Source organism: Pleurodeles waltl, chromosome 6, assembly GCF_031143425.1.
Source record: "Pleurodeles waltl isolate 20211129_DDA chromosome 6, aPleWal1.hap1.20221129, whole genome shotgun sequence".
NCBI classification, from domain to species: Eukaryota; Metazoa; Chordata; class Amphibia; order Caudata; family Salamandridae; genus Pleurodeles; species Pleurodeles waltl.
The window spans coordinates 1,248,376,765-1,248,394,697 of NC_090445.1; the positions used below are offsets into that span (position 1 = coordinate 1,248,376,765).

General features: G+C 47.8%; 1 protein-coding gene across 2 annotated transcripts in view; it reads left to right on the forward strand.

Moving 5' to 3' along the window:
* MACROH2A2 (macroH2A.2 histone) overlaps positions 1 to 17,933 on the forward strand; it is a 95,171-nt gene that overhangs the window by 21,711 nt on the left and 55,527 nt on the right. For both annotated transcript variants that reach the window (XM_069240555.1, XM_069240556.1), the window contains exons 3-4: positions 1,138 to 1,244; positions 17,154 to 17,357. In XM_069240555.1, the coding sequence (XP_069096656.1) occupies positions 1,138 to 1,244; positions 17,154 to 17,357 (311 nt within the window). The remainder of the gene's footprint in view (positions 1 to 1,137; positions 1,245 to 17,153; positions 17,358 to 17,933) is intronic.

Below are 17,933 nucleotides of genomic sequence, written 5' to 3' on the forward strand. Positions count from 1 at the left end.
ACTGTCCAACTGACAATATTTGCCCTACCAGTAGAACCTGTACCAGTGTGAAAGGGCTTGTGCTGCAGGGGATCGGGCCTACTTGTCCCAAGGACAAAAAAAGAAACATGAAAACTTGTTGCCCTTGACACCAAACAATATGTTCTGGGCTTCGGGCGGTAGGAATTCCACATTCCTATGGCTACAGATTGGTCCTGATGGCTCCCTGGTTTGTAACCAGGGCCAAACCTCATGGTGGCATTACAGAATTATAACTTGTTGCTGGTTATATAAATTTAGGTATCTTGTACCTCAAAATATATCCTTGTTCACTTGCAAGGAGAGAAACCTTTATTGACGTTGAGCGCTTTGAACTCTTTATTATAGCGCCAATTAAGGTTGGCGGTGTCCCTGTGAACCTGTAGAAGTACTGAAGGTCCAAAACCTTGAACTGTGCAGAGAAGGGCATAAATCACACTATGGATTTAATCATGCTTCAGTTGTTGTTTTTTGCTCATGGGGTTTAACTTCATTTGAAATAGCATGGTGAAACACTACACTGCTTGGTCATTCTGGCTACAGTAATGCTACTGATCAACTCGTTTTGCTGTACCTGAAAGATCCGTGATGGTTTCTTGCTGTATGTATCTTAAAACATACTCGTGATTGCCTTGAGGTTTAAAGAGTGTTCAAGAGGCTGATTGCCCTTCACCTATGCCAGTATTATTTGATCAGGTTGTTCTGGAGTACTACATTTCTTTATAACACCTAGAGGTAGAGAATACAAATGGATCCAAAGTAGTCAGTTCTCAAGCTCTTTTCACCTTCATTTTTTGTAATGAGCCGGGGTGTAATAGTATCAAGTTGGTTCAGACAGGAAGGCCTTCTTTCTGCTTAGCTGTATGTTTAAGATACTACTGTTCTTACTAACACTGTCAATCATTTGTCAGGAGACTGCCCTGTGATTATTGAGGAGAACATGTAAGGCTGCCCTCTACCTCTGGATTGTAGGGGTGCACATTGAGAACACACTGCTCAGCTTATATATCCTACTATCGAAAGGGCAGACTCTTACAAATTAAATCCTGGTGTGCACTCTGCCTGGTGGTTTCAGTACCAGTACTTGTAAATGAGATTTTTATAACTGTTTCCTTACAGCTGAAATCTTGGAGTTGGCGGGGAATGCTGCCAGGGACAACAAAAAGGGAAGGATCACACCCAGGCATATTCTTTTAGCGGTTGCAAATGATGAGGAATTGAACCAGGTAACTATGGCTTACCATGCGCCTCGTCAATGATGACTTGCTGTTGGCAGATATTGCTTCATGTTCGAAAATTTTGACTAAGCCTACGCTGTTTCAGCAAATGTAAATTATTAGGATAACTTGATTTCTAATATAGACAGTCATTTTTCTGATCTCACTGGCCAGAGAACATGTTTTAGAAAATGTCACCTGTATTGTTGCCATACTTGTGTTGCTTTTCACACTTCCCTTTCTCGCCATATTTTACACCTATCATGATTCTTTAGGTTTGATACTTTTTATATGTTGTAAATTCTGGAACCTGTATTTTATAGCATGCTTGCTAGGACTTTTAAGGCGGCTTATATTAGTCCAAACTGTTGGAAACTATCATTATGTTTCACTGCATAACTGGTTACTGAATATTGCATGGACTGGAAGGATCCCCGAGGCCCGCGACTAACGAGGTGGAGAGGGGAGCTGCTGCAGTGGGTGGGTTATGAGAGCGAGGTAAAGCTACAGGAAGCCAAACGAGAGCAAGGTTCCCTAGGTGGTGCTCGAGCCTGGATGGCATTAGTGGCTGCTTTGGACCAACAGGACTGCAAACACTAGGTGACAAACAGCCTTCTCCATGAATAAGTAATCCACGGAACAAGAAGACCACTTGGAGCACACATACTAGAATGACTTTTCGAAGTAGGGTGGAGAGTACCTCCCACGTTTACCATAGGCGCGAGATTTTGCCTAGGATTCACTCTATATTACAGGGGACCTTTCACAAGGGCATCAAGTGGCTCTAGGCACGGGGGTGAGAGGAGGCATAGAGCGGGTTTGTTGTTCTAATGTATGTTTATGCCATAGGGTTCAGTGACTGAGTGGATGTGGGAGCACAAGGATTTACTAGCTATTGCCGTTTGTAGTCCCCGATGCAACCTCCGCATGCTTTACTATGACATCCTGTATGTTACTGTTACTATGGTTGTACAAGCTTACTGCTTGATGGCCGGAAGGCTTGATTCTCACTAGAATGTTACTTGTGAAATTAAAACACCTCAGAAAACTGTTTAAAAATAAAATAAAAACAAGAAATGTGATGCTAGACAAATGCAGATGGTAATTTGGGTACCAACAGGGTTAATAAGTGTGTGTGTGTGTGTGTGTGTATATATATATAATTGCTACTCACCTTAGAACAAACTCAACCTCTATAATGATATTTTGGATGTACTTGTTTAATGTTCAGTTGTTAGATTACATCTTTTCCCTCCATCTTCTTCTTCCCGATAGTTCGAACGTTAACAAATGTTCTATGAAGGAACCCACAGCAACTATACTGTTTTGTTGGATAGTGTAGATTTTCCAAATAATTTATGATGGAAAGTCTTAATTTTATTAAAGGCACAGAGGCGAGTATTATGCTTACTTTTCCTGCTTTATTTACAATAGCAGCTGCAGGCAAGAAGAATAACCAATCCCATAAGAGTAGCAGAACAAGCTGCCAATGGGAATCAAAGAGGAAGAAAGGGCCAATCAGGACGCAATACACCTAGATATACCAAGCTTGACTGCAAGCAGCCTCTTTTCTTCTGCGAGAAAGTCTGTCTGGCTGTCCATCTAGCCCTCACAGCCTTCCTTCCCCGAGTACTGAGCCAGGTAGTATTGACAGACATGTATTACATTCAGAAGCAGGGTGCTTCTGCTCCCCTCAGCTTTCTCAGTTAGCTCAGTCCATCTGGTGTTGGGATACGGCAATAAGTTTGAGCGAGCTTTAGGAGTCCACAGCACACCCCAAGGTTCCAGAAGCTCTGAGTGGGCCCTTGCGGGAGTGGACTACAACTCCCAGAATGCACCTGGCTCAAACTCAAAAACGGCCACTGGACAGTAGTCCGTCTCTTCAGGATTTGATGCAGGGGACCCTGGTTAGCTATTTTTCACCTGTAGCAAACTGGGAGTCCCTCCTTGAACCAGCTAAAGCCAGGCAAAGTCCTTCTTACAGTGATGTCCAAGTGTGCAGCTGGTGCAGTCCTTCAGAGTGCAGTGTTCAGGTGCAGGTCAGGGGTTCAGCAGGGCAATCCTTCTTTTCCTGATGTTCTTCTTTGTTGGGATCTGGTAGGGGTCTGAGGTGTGGGTGTAGCTCTGCTATATTTACGCTTGCTCCAGGGTGAAATGGGGCGGGGGTGTCCTGGTTCTCCAACCAGATGCAGGGTATTTCCCCCTGGGAAGTGTGGCAAAATCAATCCCAGGGAACAACATTCTTCAAAAATCCATCATGGCTGAAAATGATTTTTGGAGGTCAAGTCTGGCCCACCCACTGGTGTGGCTAAAAATCCTAAACAAACCCCTCTCCTAATCTAATCAAGAGGGGACCTAATTGTCTGGGGTTGCAGAATGCGAGGAAGGTGCTGGGATGCTCCAAATGTCTTTTTCTGTTATTGAAGACCAGTTTGGCAGCCCCCCCCCCCCCAGCCCCCCCTCTTCTGCTTCCCCATCTGCTGAGGCAGTTCTCATCCTAACCTCCGCCTTGCCCCCCTCCCCTCTCCCCCGGCGCACATCCTTTGTGTTCAGCCCAGCCCACTTCACTCCTTATCAAGGCAGGTTGGCAGAGGCTAACCAATCAGAGGAGGGCACTACAGAGATGAATTTGGCAACTTTTCAGGTAGAGTTTAAAACTCTTTACCTTTACTAGTTTATATTATAACAATTGTGAGTTGTGGGATTTATTATAACAATTCATTTGATACCAAACTCGAGGTATCTGACAATTAAAGGGACTTTGTTAATTAAAATAAGGTCGCCCCATTTTAGTCTATGGATGCCATTAACTACGGGGGCGGGGACTAATTTGGCTGTTTTACCTCACCAGTGCTTATAAAACTATTTTTAGAAGGTCCCTGCTTATAGTGATCTAGCACCCAACCCTAGGGGTACATTGGGCACACCTTAGAGGTGATGTGTAAAAATAAGGTAGTTTAATACTTAAGTAATACTTACGAAGTACTTTTAATTCCAAAGTCAAATTTGCATTTAACTCTTCTTTAAAAGCAGGTAGCAAGGCAGGCCTGCATTTAAAATGACCCTGGGCACATCCGCAGGTCACCTATGGGTGCCCTACCTATGCTGTGGTCCCTAAAGCTACATGCCCTACTTCTAGATAAGTCTTGGCTGCTCATCCACAGCTACCTCCAGAGAACCCTGGCTTTCTAGAAGCTGTCTACACCTCACTAAAAGGTAATTCTCTTCCAGGGGATCCTCATCAATAGTCATAAACATTGAATATTCCCGTCCCTTGTGCGGGGACCCCGGAGCATATATAAAATACACACATATACCGTATGAAATATGCATGAAAAATATATATAGCATTTTTAGTAGACACATTTTCATACTAAACTCACATATACATGTGTAAAACAGCAATGCAGACTATAATCATAAACAGGCTAAAATGCTTTATTTCTATGGAGTTTTTTTTTTTTTTTAATTTTTCTCAAAATTACAATAAGAGAAAAAATATCTACTAAAACCACACCACTGAGCCCAGGGAAATCAGCAGTAGCAATCCTCAGAGAAAAAGATAAAAAAAACTACATTAAAAAACACTAGAGCATTCTTAGCCAATAAGCTGCATGCAGGTTAACGCAGGAGAACCATGCCTTTAAGACCCTGAGCACCTCCAGTATCCCACCATGCCTCGGGTGAAGGAGAGGTGACAGTTGGTTCACAGTTAGGTCAGTTCTTTTTTCCGGCTTCTTCTGGGAGGATCCTGGAGCATTGAGCTCTGTTTTTCTCAGAAAAATACTTTAGAACAGCATTTTTTCCTACTTTACTCGACATCTAACATCATTGTCTGAGTTTGGAGGTTTTTTCCTGACAGAAAAATGCCTTCACTTTTTGTGAAATGCCCTTCCTGTGGGAAGAAGAAGGCCCAGTCAGATCCACACACTGCCCTGACACTTGCAAACACTGCAAGAACATGTCAAACATGACTCTGAAGGACAGAGAAAAGATCAGGCTTCATGGGCTTCACGAGAGGCAGAAAACATCATCCTCTTCGCTTCCCAGGCAGCCAACAGGCCACTCTCAGGAGAGAATGGCTAGATCGACGTCAGCAGGTAGGAAAGTACCTGTTTGTTCCCCATCGATACGGCGTCGAGAGAACATGGCCATCGCAGGGGCATATCTCCGTCGACGGCAACCCGCTGATCGACGTCAAGCCATCACCGGCGCGCCCATTCGCCGCCGAAGGCCTCGCACCCCTCGACGTCAAGAGAGATGACGTTGAAATCGCCACAGCGGCGAGAGTGAGGACATCTGCTGTCGGCCGCCCACCCCTCCACGTCGAGGCACACGGCTGCGAGCAGGTCGCGGTCCAGAGATTGCCGTTCGACGTCGAGACAGGAACAACCGGCGGCGCTCCCTTCGACGTCATTACGGCTGTCTACGTCGACACAGGTTTTACCTGTCTTGCAGGGAGCAGAACATCTGCTTCCGCCAGCGGATAAGACCACTCCATCTCCAGTGGTCTCCATAAGGAGTGGTTCATCTCGGTCGAGAGCGGCATCGTCGGGGCATGTCTCACCCATCAATTTGTCACCAAGATGGTTGGAGAGCCTTAACAGACCAACGGCCTCCCCGGATTCGCAGTATTCACGGATGTACTCTCCTACTGCCTCTCTCCCGAGAACACCATCACCGACAGCGCGGGCAGGACGGGCTCGTTCTGCTTCTCGCCAACCGACCACGAGGCCTGGGCGCTCTGCTACAGCATCTCGCAGCAGGTCACGTTCCCAGCGTCGGTCTAGATCACGATCAAGACACAGAAGGTCGCCCTCTTGGTCATCGTCAGGGTCATCTGTCAGACGATACTCCCCCACCTTAACAGATTCTCCACCAGCTAGAGTTTCACCGGTGGACGACCTCACTACTTTTAATGAGGTGCTTTTCAGGGGAGCACAGAACCATCAACCTCCTCATCAGTCATTTTTGAGACTCTACAGCATACAGCGGTTTCGAAAAAGCTACTACCGCTAGTGCCTGGTCTGTTGCAGCCGACCATGGACACCTTTTTGGCGCCAGCCACCCTCAAATCTGCTCCTGCTAGGATTTTGAAAAAATATAAAGCACCTGAACAAGAGCCTTTATTTCTCAGAACGGATCCGCCTCCGGACTCAGTCATATTGGCCGCAGCATGAAGAACTCACTCGGTGGCATCATCCTCCACGGTTCCACCGGACAAAGAGCAGACATCTAGACTCTCTGGGGAGAAAAATATGCGGCACGGCGGCATCTATGATGAAGGTCTCCAGCCTAGGCAGATATGACCGTTCACTGTGGGACTCTCTCAACAGGTTCACAGAAAAATTACCTAGAGAAGACAGACAGGATTTCCAGGAGATCCTTCAAGAGGGATGTCTGGTATCCAACCAAGTCCTCAGCGCAGCGGCAGATGGGGCAGACTTAGCTGCACATGGGATCTGTGCAAGAAGGTCTTCCTGGTTGAGATTGACTGGATTAAAACAGGAAGCAAAACAGTGCATCCTCAATCTTCCATTCAACGGGAACTCGCTGTTTGGTACCCATACGGACGAAGAAATGGCACGCATGAAAACTGAAGTGGACACCATGAGGGCAGTGGGCCTGGAGAGGAAGAAGGACTTCAGGCGGAGGTATAGGCCTTATGACAGGCGTCCTTTCCAGCAGAGGGTTCAAACCCCTCACTGGTCCCAGAGGCCACAGCAAAGGCAGGGACGCCCACTTTTTCAGTCTCGTAAAGCCACAAGGGAACGAGGGTCAAGTAGACCGCAACAGTCCACACCCAAAGCGCCGGCCAAGCAATGAGGACTCGCTTCCCTTAACACTGTGCACCACTCCGGTGGGGGGGGGGGGGACTTTATTCACGAGTGGCGTTCTGTCACAAAAGACAAATGGGTGCTCAACATTGTCGAAAATGGCTACTCTTCTTTTCCGGCAACCTCCACCGCACTTCCCACCAGCCAAATGCAATCCGTCTCACGTCCGCCTATTGCACAAATAGGCTGTCGCCCTTTTACGAAAGAAGGCAATAGAAAAAGTTCCACTCGCTCACAGAGGGAAGGGGGTTTACTCCTGTTATTTTCTGGTGGCGAAGAAAGGCCGAGAGGGCGTTTTCAGACCAATTCTGGACTTACGGCTTCTGAACAAGTACATAAGAAAGCAAAAGTTCAGGATGCTGGCTCTTCACCAGATTTTCCCTCCGCTACATCAGGGAGACTGGATGTGCTCCATCGACCTGCAGGATGCATACTTTCACATCTCGATAGTTCCCAAGCATCGGAAATTCCTGCGCTTCCAGATAGTGCTGTGAGGCTATCAGTTCAAAGTGCTACCATTCGGCCTGAAATCTGCCCCGCGTCTTCTCGCAATGCGTGGCAGTGGTAGCGGCACATCTCCGAAAACAAAAAATCTTCATTTACCCATACCTAGACGACTGGCTACTGAAAGCCTCCTCTCCCAAGCAGGCGAGAACCCATCGGGACATTGTGCTCAAGGTTTTCGAGTCTCTAGGTCTTCAAGTCAACTGCCAAAAGTCCACCTTGATTCCAATGCAGAACCTCCACTACCTGGGAGCAATACTAAACACAGAGCTCCAAAGAGTGTATCCTTCAGGAACGACTTATCAATAAAGAAAAAGTGTCAAGACCTGTTACGATCCGACGCATCTACGGTCAGGGGACATCTCTGCTGGGCTCCATGGCATCATGCATTTTCATTGTCCTGAATGCCAGGCTACATATGAGGCCCCTCCAAGAGGTGTTGGAAACCAACTGGAGCTAAAGGACAGACCGCTGGGAGGACAGAGTGCGGCTGCCGAGAGCAGCACGTCAGTCATTGCAATGGTGGATGCACAGACCTCACCTATCGGTAGGGGCTCCGTTACACCAGTGTAGGAAGTTGGCTCTGTATGTGCTATTTCAAAGTAAGGAATAGCATGCACAGAGTCCAAGGGTTCCCCTTAGAGGTAAAATAGTGGTAAAAAGAGATAATACTAATGCTCTATTTTGTGGTAGTGTGGTCGAGCAGTAGGCTTATCCAAGGAGTAGTGTTAAGCATTTGTTGTACATACACATAGACAATAAATGAGGTACACACACTCCGAGACAAATCCAGCCAATAGGTTTTGCATAGAAAAATATCTTTTCTTAGTTTATTTATTTTAAGAACCACAGGTTCAAATTTAACATGTAATATCTTGTTTGAAAGGTATTGCAGGTAAGTACATTAGGAACTTTGAATCATTTCAATTGCATGTATACTTTTCAAGTTATTCACAAATAGCTATTTTAAAAGTGGACACTTAGTGCAATTTTTTGGGGAGGTAAGTTTTTGTTAGTTTTACCAGGTAAGTACGACACTTACAGGGTTCAGTTCTTGGTCCAAGGTAGCCCACCGTTGGGGGTTCAGAGCAACCCCAAAGTTACCACACCAGCAGCTCAGGGCCGGTCAGGTGCAGAGTTCAAAGTGGTGCCCAAAACGCATAGGCTTCAATGGAGAGAAGGGGGTGCCCCGGTTCCAGTCTGCCAGCAGGTAAGTACCCGCGTCTTCGGAGGGCAGACCAGGGGGGTTTTGTAGGGCACCGGGGGGGGGACACAAGCCCACACAGAAATTTCACCCTCAGCGGCGCGGGGGCGGCCGGGTGCAGTGTTAGAACAAGCGTCGGGTTCGCAATGGAAGTCAATGAGAGATCAAGGGATCTCTTCAGCGCTGCAGGCAGGCAAGGGGGGCCTTCCTCGGGGAAACCTCCACTTGGGCAAGGGAGAGGGACTCCTGGGGGTCACTTCTGCAGTGAAAGTCAGGTCCTGGGGGCTGCGGGTGCAGGGTCTTTTCCAGGCGTCGGGACTTTGGTTTCAGAGAGTCGCGGTCAGGGGAAGCCTCGGGATTCCCTCTGCAGGCGGCGCTGTGGGGGCTCAGGGGGGACAGGTTTTGGTACTCACAGGCGTAGAGTAGTCCGGGGGTCCTCCCTGAGGTGTTGGTTCTCCACCAGCCGAGTCGGGGTCGCCGGGTGCAGTGTTGCAAGTCTCACGCTTCTTGCGGGGAGATTGCAGGGTTCTTTAAAGCTGCTCCTTTGGATAAAGTTGCAGTCTTTTTGGAGCAGGTCCGCTGTCCTCGGGAGTTTCTTGTCGTCGTCGAAGCAGGGCAGTCCTCAGAGGATTCAGAGGTCGCTGGTCCCTTTGGAAGGCGTCGCTGGAGCAGAGTTCTTTGGAAGGCAGGAGACAGGCCGGTGAGTTTCTGGAGCCAAGGCAGTTGTTGTCTTCTGGTCTTCCTCTGCAGGGGTTTTCAGCTAGGCAGTCCTTCTTCTTGTTGTTGCAGGAATCTAGTTTCTAGGTTCAGGGAGAGCCCTTAAATACTAAATTTAAGGGCGTGTTTAGGTCTGGGGGGTTAGTAGCCAATGGCTACTAGCCCTGAGGGTGGGTACACCCTCTTTGTGCCTCCTCCCAAGGGGAGGGGGTCACATCCCTAATCCTATTGGGGGAATCCTCCATCTGCAAGATGGAGGATTTCTAAAAGTCAGTCACCTCAGCTCAGGACACCTTAGGAGCTGTCCTGACTGGCCAGTGACTCCTTGTTGTTCTCATTATTTTCTCCGGCCTTGCCGCCAAAAGTGGGGGCCGGGGCCGGAGGGGGCGGGCAACTCCACTAGCTGGAGTGTCCTGCGGTGCTGTGACAAAGGGGTGAGCCTTTGAGGCTCACCGCCAGGTGTTACAGCTCCTGCCTGGGGGAGGTGTTAGCATCTCCACCCAGTGCAGGCTTTGTTACTGGCCTCAGAGTGACAAAGGCACTCTCCCCATGGGGCCAGCAACATGTCTCTAGTGTGGCAGGCTGCTAAAACTAGTCAGCCTACACAGATAGTCGGTTAAGTTTCAGGGGGCACCTCTAAGGTGCCCTCTGTGGTGTACTTTACAATAAAATGTACACTGGCATCAGTGTGCATTTATTGTGCTGAGAAGTTTGATACCAAACTTCCCAGTTTTCAGTGTAGCCATTATGGTGCTGTGGAGTTCGTGTAAAACAGACTCCCAGACCATATACTCTTATGGCTACCCTGCACTTACAATGTCTAAGGTTTTGCTTAGACACTGTAGGGGCACAGTGCTCATGCACTGGTACCCTCACCTATGGTATAGTGCACCCTGCCTTAGGGCTGTAAGGCCTGCTAGAGGGGTGTCTTACCTATACTGCATAGGCAGTGAGAGGCTGGCATGGCACCCTGAGGGGAGTGCCATGTCGACTTACTCATTTTGTTCTCACTAGCACACACAAGCTGGTAAGCAGTGTGTCTGTGCTGGGTGAGGGGTCTCTAGGGTGGCATAATACATGCTGCAGCCCTTAGAGACCTTCCCTGGCATCAGGGCCCTTGGTACCAGAGGTACCAGTTACAAGGGACTTATCTGGGTGCCAGGGTGTGCCAATTGTGGAATCAAAAGTACAGGTTAGGGAAAGAACACTGGTGCTGGGGCCTGGTTAGCAGGCCTCAGCACACTTTCAATTCAAAACATAGCATCAGCAAAGGCAAAAAGTCAGGGGGTAACCATGCCAAGGAGGCATTTCCTTACAACCAGGTAATTCCATCCGACACTCTGGTAACGGATGCGTCTCTTCAAGGATGGGGGGCCCATCTAGGTCCCCTTCAAGCTCAGGGCCTGTGGTCCGACAACGAAAGGAAGTACCACATCAATCTACTGGAGCTCAGAGCGGTCCATCTGACTCAAGTCTTTTGCTCCATCGATTCAGGGGAAATCTCTCCTAATACAAACGGACAATACAACCACAATGTATTACTTGAACAGACAAGGGGGAACGAGATCCCTACCCTATCTCGGGAGTCCCAAACAATCTGGCATTGGCTCCTGGCCAGAGGAATGTCGCTTATAGCGGTTCACCTACCAGGTCAACAAAACATGGAAGCAGATTTCCTGAGCAGACACCTAGAGGACGCCCACGATTGGGTCCTACACGACGAAGTCGTAGAAGACATCTTCGCTCAATGAGGTCGGCCTCAATTGGATCTCTTTGCAGACGAGGTAAACAAGAAATGCCCAGACTTCGCGTCCAGGTTCTACCGTCCGGGATCTCGAGGGAATGCCCTGTTGATCGACTGGTCAGGGATATTTCTCTACGCTTTTCCACCGATTTCCCCCTCATACCGGCAGTGATCAACAAACCTTACAGATCCAGCACCAGAATGATTTTCATAGCTCCACAATGGCCCCGTCAGTTCTGGTACACAGATCTCCTCAACCTATCTGAACAACCTCACAGGAGGCTGCCGTGCAGACCGGATCTTCTGAGCAGGATGGAGGGCAGGGTACTGCACCCCAACCTACCCTCTCTGAGCTTGACAGCATGGCTCCTGAATTCCTGCAGTATGGGCACCTAGGGCTCTCGCAGGAGTGCATGAACATCTTGAAAGAGTCCAGACGACCTTCCACGCGGCGTTCTTACGCTTTTAAGTGGAAGAGGTTCTACATATGGTTCGGTCAACAAGGTCAGAATCCCATACGGGCTCAGGAGGAGGTCATACTGTCTTACTTACTCCATCTGGCAAAGTCCGGTCTGCAGGTATCCTCTATTAAGGTACATTTATCTGCCATTGCAGCCTATCGTAAGTCACCTTCTCAGGAATCCTTCTTTACGAAACCAGTAGTCAAGGATTTCTTGGAAGGTTGGAAAAGTTTTTCCGCCCTTTCGGAGACCCTCCCCTCCATGGGAACTGAACATAGTACTGTCAAAACTTATGGGCCCTCCTTTCGAACCTATACACAAAGCCTCTTTGCAACATCTTACGTGGAAGACGGCTTTTTTTGGTAGCCATTACTTCTGCAAGGAGGGTCAGTGAAATTGAGGCTTTGTCCTCCAGAGAACCAACCGTACACAGTCTTTCACGACAATAGAGTAGTTCTGCGAAGTCGCCCATCATTCCTACCGAAGGTGGTGTCAGAATTCCACATCAATCAGACTATTTCTCTACCAACTTTCTTCCCCAATCCGGAGACTCCGGCGGAGAAAGCGTTGCACTCCCTAGATCTGAAAAGAGTGCTTAAATTTTATTTGGATAAAACAAAGTTGATTAGACATTCCAACCATTTGTTTATAAATTATGGTCATTTAAGAACAGGAGAGGCAGCATCTAAACGAACCATATCAAGATGGATAGTTTCTTGTATTGTTAATGCATACCAGTTGGCTAACAAACAACTACTTGCTAGACCTAAAGCGCATTCCACAAGAGGAAAAGCGGCTACTGCTGCCCTCCTTAATGTTCCAATATCTGAAATTTGTAAGGCTGCTACATGGAAGTCTGTACATACATTTACTAGACATTACTGTTTGGACTCAGATGCAAGAGCAGATGCCCAAGTTGGGCAGGCCTCTCTGAGAAATTTGTTTGCATAATACATTTCTATTCCTACACTTCTATTGGACAGTCCGCAGAGTCAAGGGATGGGCTTGCTAATCTATTCAATGTTTATGACTATTGATGAGGATCCCCTGGAAGAGAAGGATAAGTTACTTACCTGTAAATCCTAGTTCTCTTCCAGGGGTATCCTCATCAAAGTCATAAACAACCCACCCTCCTCCCCGGAAGCACGTCTCCTAGAAGTGCAGGGCACACTATCTTTTGAATCGGCTACACAGCCTTGTCACCGTAAAAAAAGTACTGACCTAACTGTGAACCAACTGTCACCTCTCCTTCACCCCTGAGGCATGGTGGGATACTGGAGGTGCTCAGGGTCTTAAAGGCACGGTGCCAAAGTTTTTATGGTTCTCCTGTGTTAACCTGCATGCAGCCTATTGGCTAAGAATGCTCTAGTGTTTTTCAATGTAGTTTTTTATCTTTTTCTCTGATGATTGCTGTAGGAAGTTGGCTCTGTATGCACTATTTCAAAGTAAGGAATAGTATGCACAGAGTCCAAGGGTTCCCCTTAGAGGTAAGATAGTGGCAAAACAAGATAATACTAATGCTCTATTTTGTGGTAGTGTGTTCGAGCAGTAGGCTTATCAAAGGAGTAGTGGTAAGCATTTGTTGTACACACACAGGCAATAAATGAGGAACACACACTCAGGCCAATAGGTTTTTGTATAGAAAAATACCTTTTCTTAGTTTATTTTAAGAACTACAGGTTCAAATTTTACATGTAATACTTTGAATGAAAGGTATTGCAGGTAAGTACTTCAGGAACTTTGAATAATCACAATAGCATATATACTTTTCAAATAAAACACATATAGCTATTTTAAAACTAGACACTTAGTGCAATTTTCACAGTTCCTAGGGGAGGTAAGTAATTGTTAGTTCTTGCAGGTAAGTAAACCACCTAGGGGGTTCAAGTTTGGGTCCAAGGTAGCCCACAGTTGGGGGTTCAGAGCAACCCCAAAATTACCACACCAGCAGCTCCGGGTCGGTCAGGTGCAGAGTTCAAAGTAGTGCCCAAAAGCCTAGACTTCAATGGAGAAGGGGGTGCCCCGGTTCCAGTCTGCCAGCAGGTAAATACCTGCGTCTTCGGAGGGCAGACCAGGGGGGTTTTGTAGGGCACGGGGGGGGGACACAAGTTACCACAGAAAGTACACCCTCAGCAGCACGGGGGCGGTCGGGTGCAGTGTGCAAACTAGCGTCTGGTTTTCAATTGGAATCAATGGGAGACCAAAGGGTCTCTTCAGCGATGCAGGGGGGGGGGGGGGGCTCCTCTGGGTAGCCACCACCTGGGCAAGGGAGAGGGCCACCTGGGGGTCGCGCCTTCCCTGGAGGTCGGATCCTTCAGGTCCTGGGGGCTGCGGGTGCAGAGTCTTTACCAGGCGTCGGGTCTTTGAAGCAGGCAGACGCGGTCAGGGGGAACCTCGGGATTCCCTCTGCAGGCGTCGCTGTGGGTGCTCAGGGGGGGGGTCAACTCTGGCTACGCACGGTCTCGTAGTCGCCGGGGAGTCCTCCCTGAAGTGGTTGTTCGCAAGCCGAGCCGGGGGCGTCGGGGTGCAGAGTGTCAAGTCTCACGCTTCCGGCGGGAAACGCAAGTTGTTTGAAAGCTGCTTCTTTGTTGCAAAGTTGCAGTCTTTGGTGAACAGAGCCGCTGTCCTCGGGAGTTCTTGGTCCTTCTAGATGCAGGGCAGTCCTCTGAGGCTTCAGAGGTCGCTGGTCCCTGGGGAAAGCGTCGCTGGAGCAGTGTCTTTAGAAGTGGGGAGACAGGCCGGTAGAGCTGGGGCCAAAGCAGTTGGTGTCTCGGTCTTCTCTGCCGGGTTTTTCAGCTTAGCAGTCCTCTTCTTCTTAGGTTGCAGGAATCTATCTTGCTGTGTTCTGGGAGCCCCTAAATACTCGATTTAGGGGTGTGTTTAGGTCTGGGGGGTTAGTAGCCAATGGCTACTAACCCTGAGGGTGGCTACACCCTCTTTGTGCCTCCTCCCTGAGGGGAGGGGGGCACATCCCTAATCCTATTGGGGGAATCCTCCATCTGCAAGATGGAGGATTTCTAAAAGTCAGTCACCTCAGCTCAGGACACCTTAGGGGCTGTCCTGACTGGCCAGTGACTCCTCCTTGGTTTTTCTCATTATCTCTCCTGGACTTGCCGCCAAAAGTGGGGGCTGTGTCCAGGGGGCGGGCATCTCCACTAGCTGGAGTGCCCTGGGGCATTGTAACACGAAGCCTGAGCCTTTGAGGCTCAACTCTAGGTGTTACAGTTCCTGCAGGGGGGGAGGTGTTAAGCACCTCCACCCAGAGCAGGCTTTTGTTTCTGTCCTCGGAGAGCACAAAGGCTCTCACCACATGGGGTCAGAAACTGGTCTCTCAGCAGCAGGCTGGCACAGACCAGTCAGTCCTGCACTGAACAATTGGGTAGAGGGGGTATCTCTAAGATGCCCTCTGTGTGCATTTTTTAATAAATCAAACACTGGCATCAGTGTGGGTATATTATTCTGAGAAGTTTGATACCAAACTTCCTAGTATTCAGTGTAGCCATTATGGAGCTGTGGAGTTCGTTTTTGACAGACTCCCAGACGATATACTCTTATGGCTACCCTGCACTTACAATGTCTAAGGTTTTTCTTAGACACTGTAGGGGCATAGTGCTCATGCACCTATGCCCTCGCCTGTGGTATAGTGCACCCTGCCTTAGGGCTGTAAAGCCTGTTAGAGGGGTGACTTACCTATGCCATAGGCAGTGTGTGGTTGGCATGGCACCCTGAGGGGAGTGCCATGTCGACTTAGTCATTTTCTCCCCACCAGCACACAAGCTGGCAAGCAGTGTGTCGGTGCTGAGTGAGGGGTCCCTAGGGTGGCATAAGACATGCTGCAGCCCTTAGAGACCTTCCCTGGCATCCGGGCCCTTGGTACCAGGGGTACCAGTTACAAGGGACTTACCTGGGTGCCAGGGTTGTGCCAATTGTGGAGACAACAGTACATTTTAGGTGAAAGAACACTGGTGCTTGGGGCCTGGTTAGCAGGGTTCCAGCATACTTCTCAGTCAAGTCAGCATCAGGCAAAAAGTGGGGGGTAACTGCAACAGGGAGCCATTTCTTTACAAGGGTCTTGCCACAGATGATACACTTTAGAGCAGTGTTTATCAACCTTTTGACTCCTGAAGACCCCCACTGAATCAGTACTGGAAGCCTGGGAGGTTTGGCGCTGCATCTCGGCGACTAACTTTTAATGTTTAGTTTTATTTAGGAAAGCTGAATCCTAAGGTCTGATTCTACATTTTCTAAGCGATTTATGGTTTTATTTGTTTGGTACTTGAAATCTGAGAGCTTTATCACATGAATGTGGGGTGGGGAAAAAGTAAAACCATAAGGACCTCTTATCTCTCCATAGCATCTGACACATGTAACTCATTTGTTTTATAGCACCTCTCATACCAGTGTAGGGTGTCTGAGTACTTTACCAGAGATTACAACATGTAAGGATTAACATGTCAACCACACTGGTATGCATTTTCTAAGTTCTTGGTCTGGAGTCTAACAAACTCAGGAATCAGAACATAGTGGTTAGCGTTGACTTTAATAATAAGAATGTATTTCTACTCGAGCAAGCCTTTTTTTTGCAGCCGAAGGAAAATGAGACTTGGAGAAAAAACAACGTTATAATTTGTGCCATGCAGCCCTTTGGCAGCTCATAGCTCACTGTGCTAGATTATGATTGTAACTTATGAACTGCACAGTAGCAAAAGAATCTCTGTGACAAAAGCAGTAACCCACTGTGCTATGTAAATAAAATACTGTTCTTTGCATGATGCACATTCTTTGCAGCAGGTATATTAACCATCTGGGCTACCTCAGGTGAGTCAAAACTAGCGCTAAATAAAACTCCCATCAGCAGGTATATTAATCACTAGCGTTATCTTGACGCTTTTATTTTTGCCTAAAAGCTGCTGGATTTACGAGGAACTTGGCATTGCTGTTAAAACCGCTGCACAAAGGAAGTTATAAATATAAAAACATGGACATGTTTCTGTCAGAAGACACAGCTGAAGAAGTGCCTTCCTGTCGGCCCAGGCCTGGGGACCCCCCTGGGAATGTGTCACGCACCTCTAGGGGGCCACGGCCCCCAGTTTGGGAACCACTGGTTTAGAGAGTACCATAGTTCTAGAGTCATGGAGATGTGTATGTGTAGGAGAGGTAAGAAAGGTGTCTTTGGAAATAGAGGGAAGAGCTACACCCATTTCGTCCCCATGATTACAGTGATGACATTAGTGAGCATATTTGTGAAACCTTGAGGAAGGCATTAGCACACACAAAAACAATACTTTCTTAGTGGAATTGTTCCACAATGCAATCTTTCACCCTTGCTCCACCTCCACCACTACTTCAGTACTTGGGTAGGCAAGTAACAGCTTCATAATACTATACACCTACATGTTCATTTGTAGAAATATTTGCATACTCCTTACGCTGTAACATTTATTTTCATAGTTGTTAAAGGGAGTAACCATTGCAAGTGGCGGAGTTCTGCCTAGAATTCTTCCCGAGTTGCTGGCCAAAAAACGAGGTTCCCGAAGCAAGGGGGAAACCATCCTCTCACCAGCCCCCGAGAAGATAAAGAAAAGCAAAACACCATCACCAGCCAAAAAGCCAGCAAAGAAAGGGAAGGCTGCCAAAGGCAAGATGGCAAAAAAGGTATGGACACGTTCTGTTTCTATTTGTCTGCCAACATCAAACTGTTGTGGTCATGAACGATCTTTACTAAAAATACTATTAAATACGTGGAAACAGTTGTTGTAAATGTGTTGTTAAATGGCATGGCCTTCCTTAGTAAGGTAGTATCAGAAGGACTGAGTAAATTGTGCCGACTATGTAGTAGTAGACAGTTAATGTAATAAAAGTTTTTAAGCACATTTTGTGGATTCTCACGTCTGAACATGAGCAAATGTGGTTATACAGATGCACCTTCCCTGGTACCTAATGTATGCCGACTTATTATTTCGTACAGCCCTCATTTCTTGGTGTGCATTCATGTAAGGAAATGCCTCCTTGGCATGGTTGCCCCCTGACTTTTTGCCTTTGCTGATGCTATGTTTACAATTGAAAGTGTGCTGAGGCCTGCTAACCAGGCCCCAGCACCAGTGTTCTTTCCCTAACCTGTACTTTTGTATCCACAATTGGCAGACCCTGGCATCCAGATAAGTCCCTTGTAACTGGTACTTCTAGTACCAAGGGCCCTGATGCCAAGGAAGGTCTCTAAGGGCTGCAGCA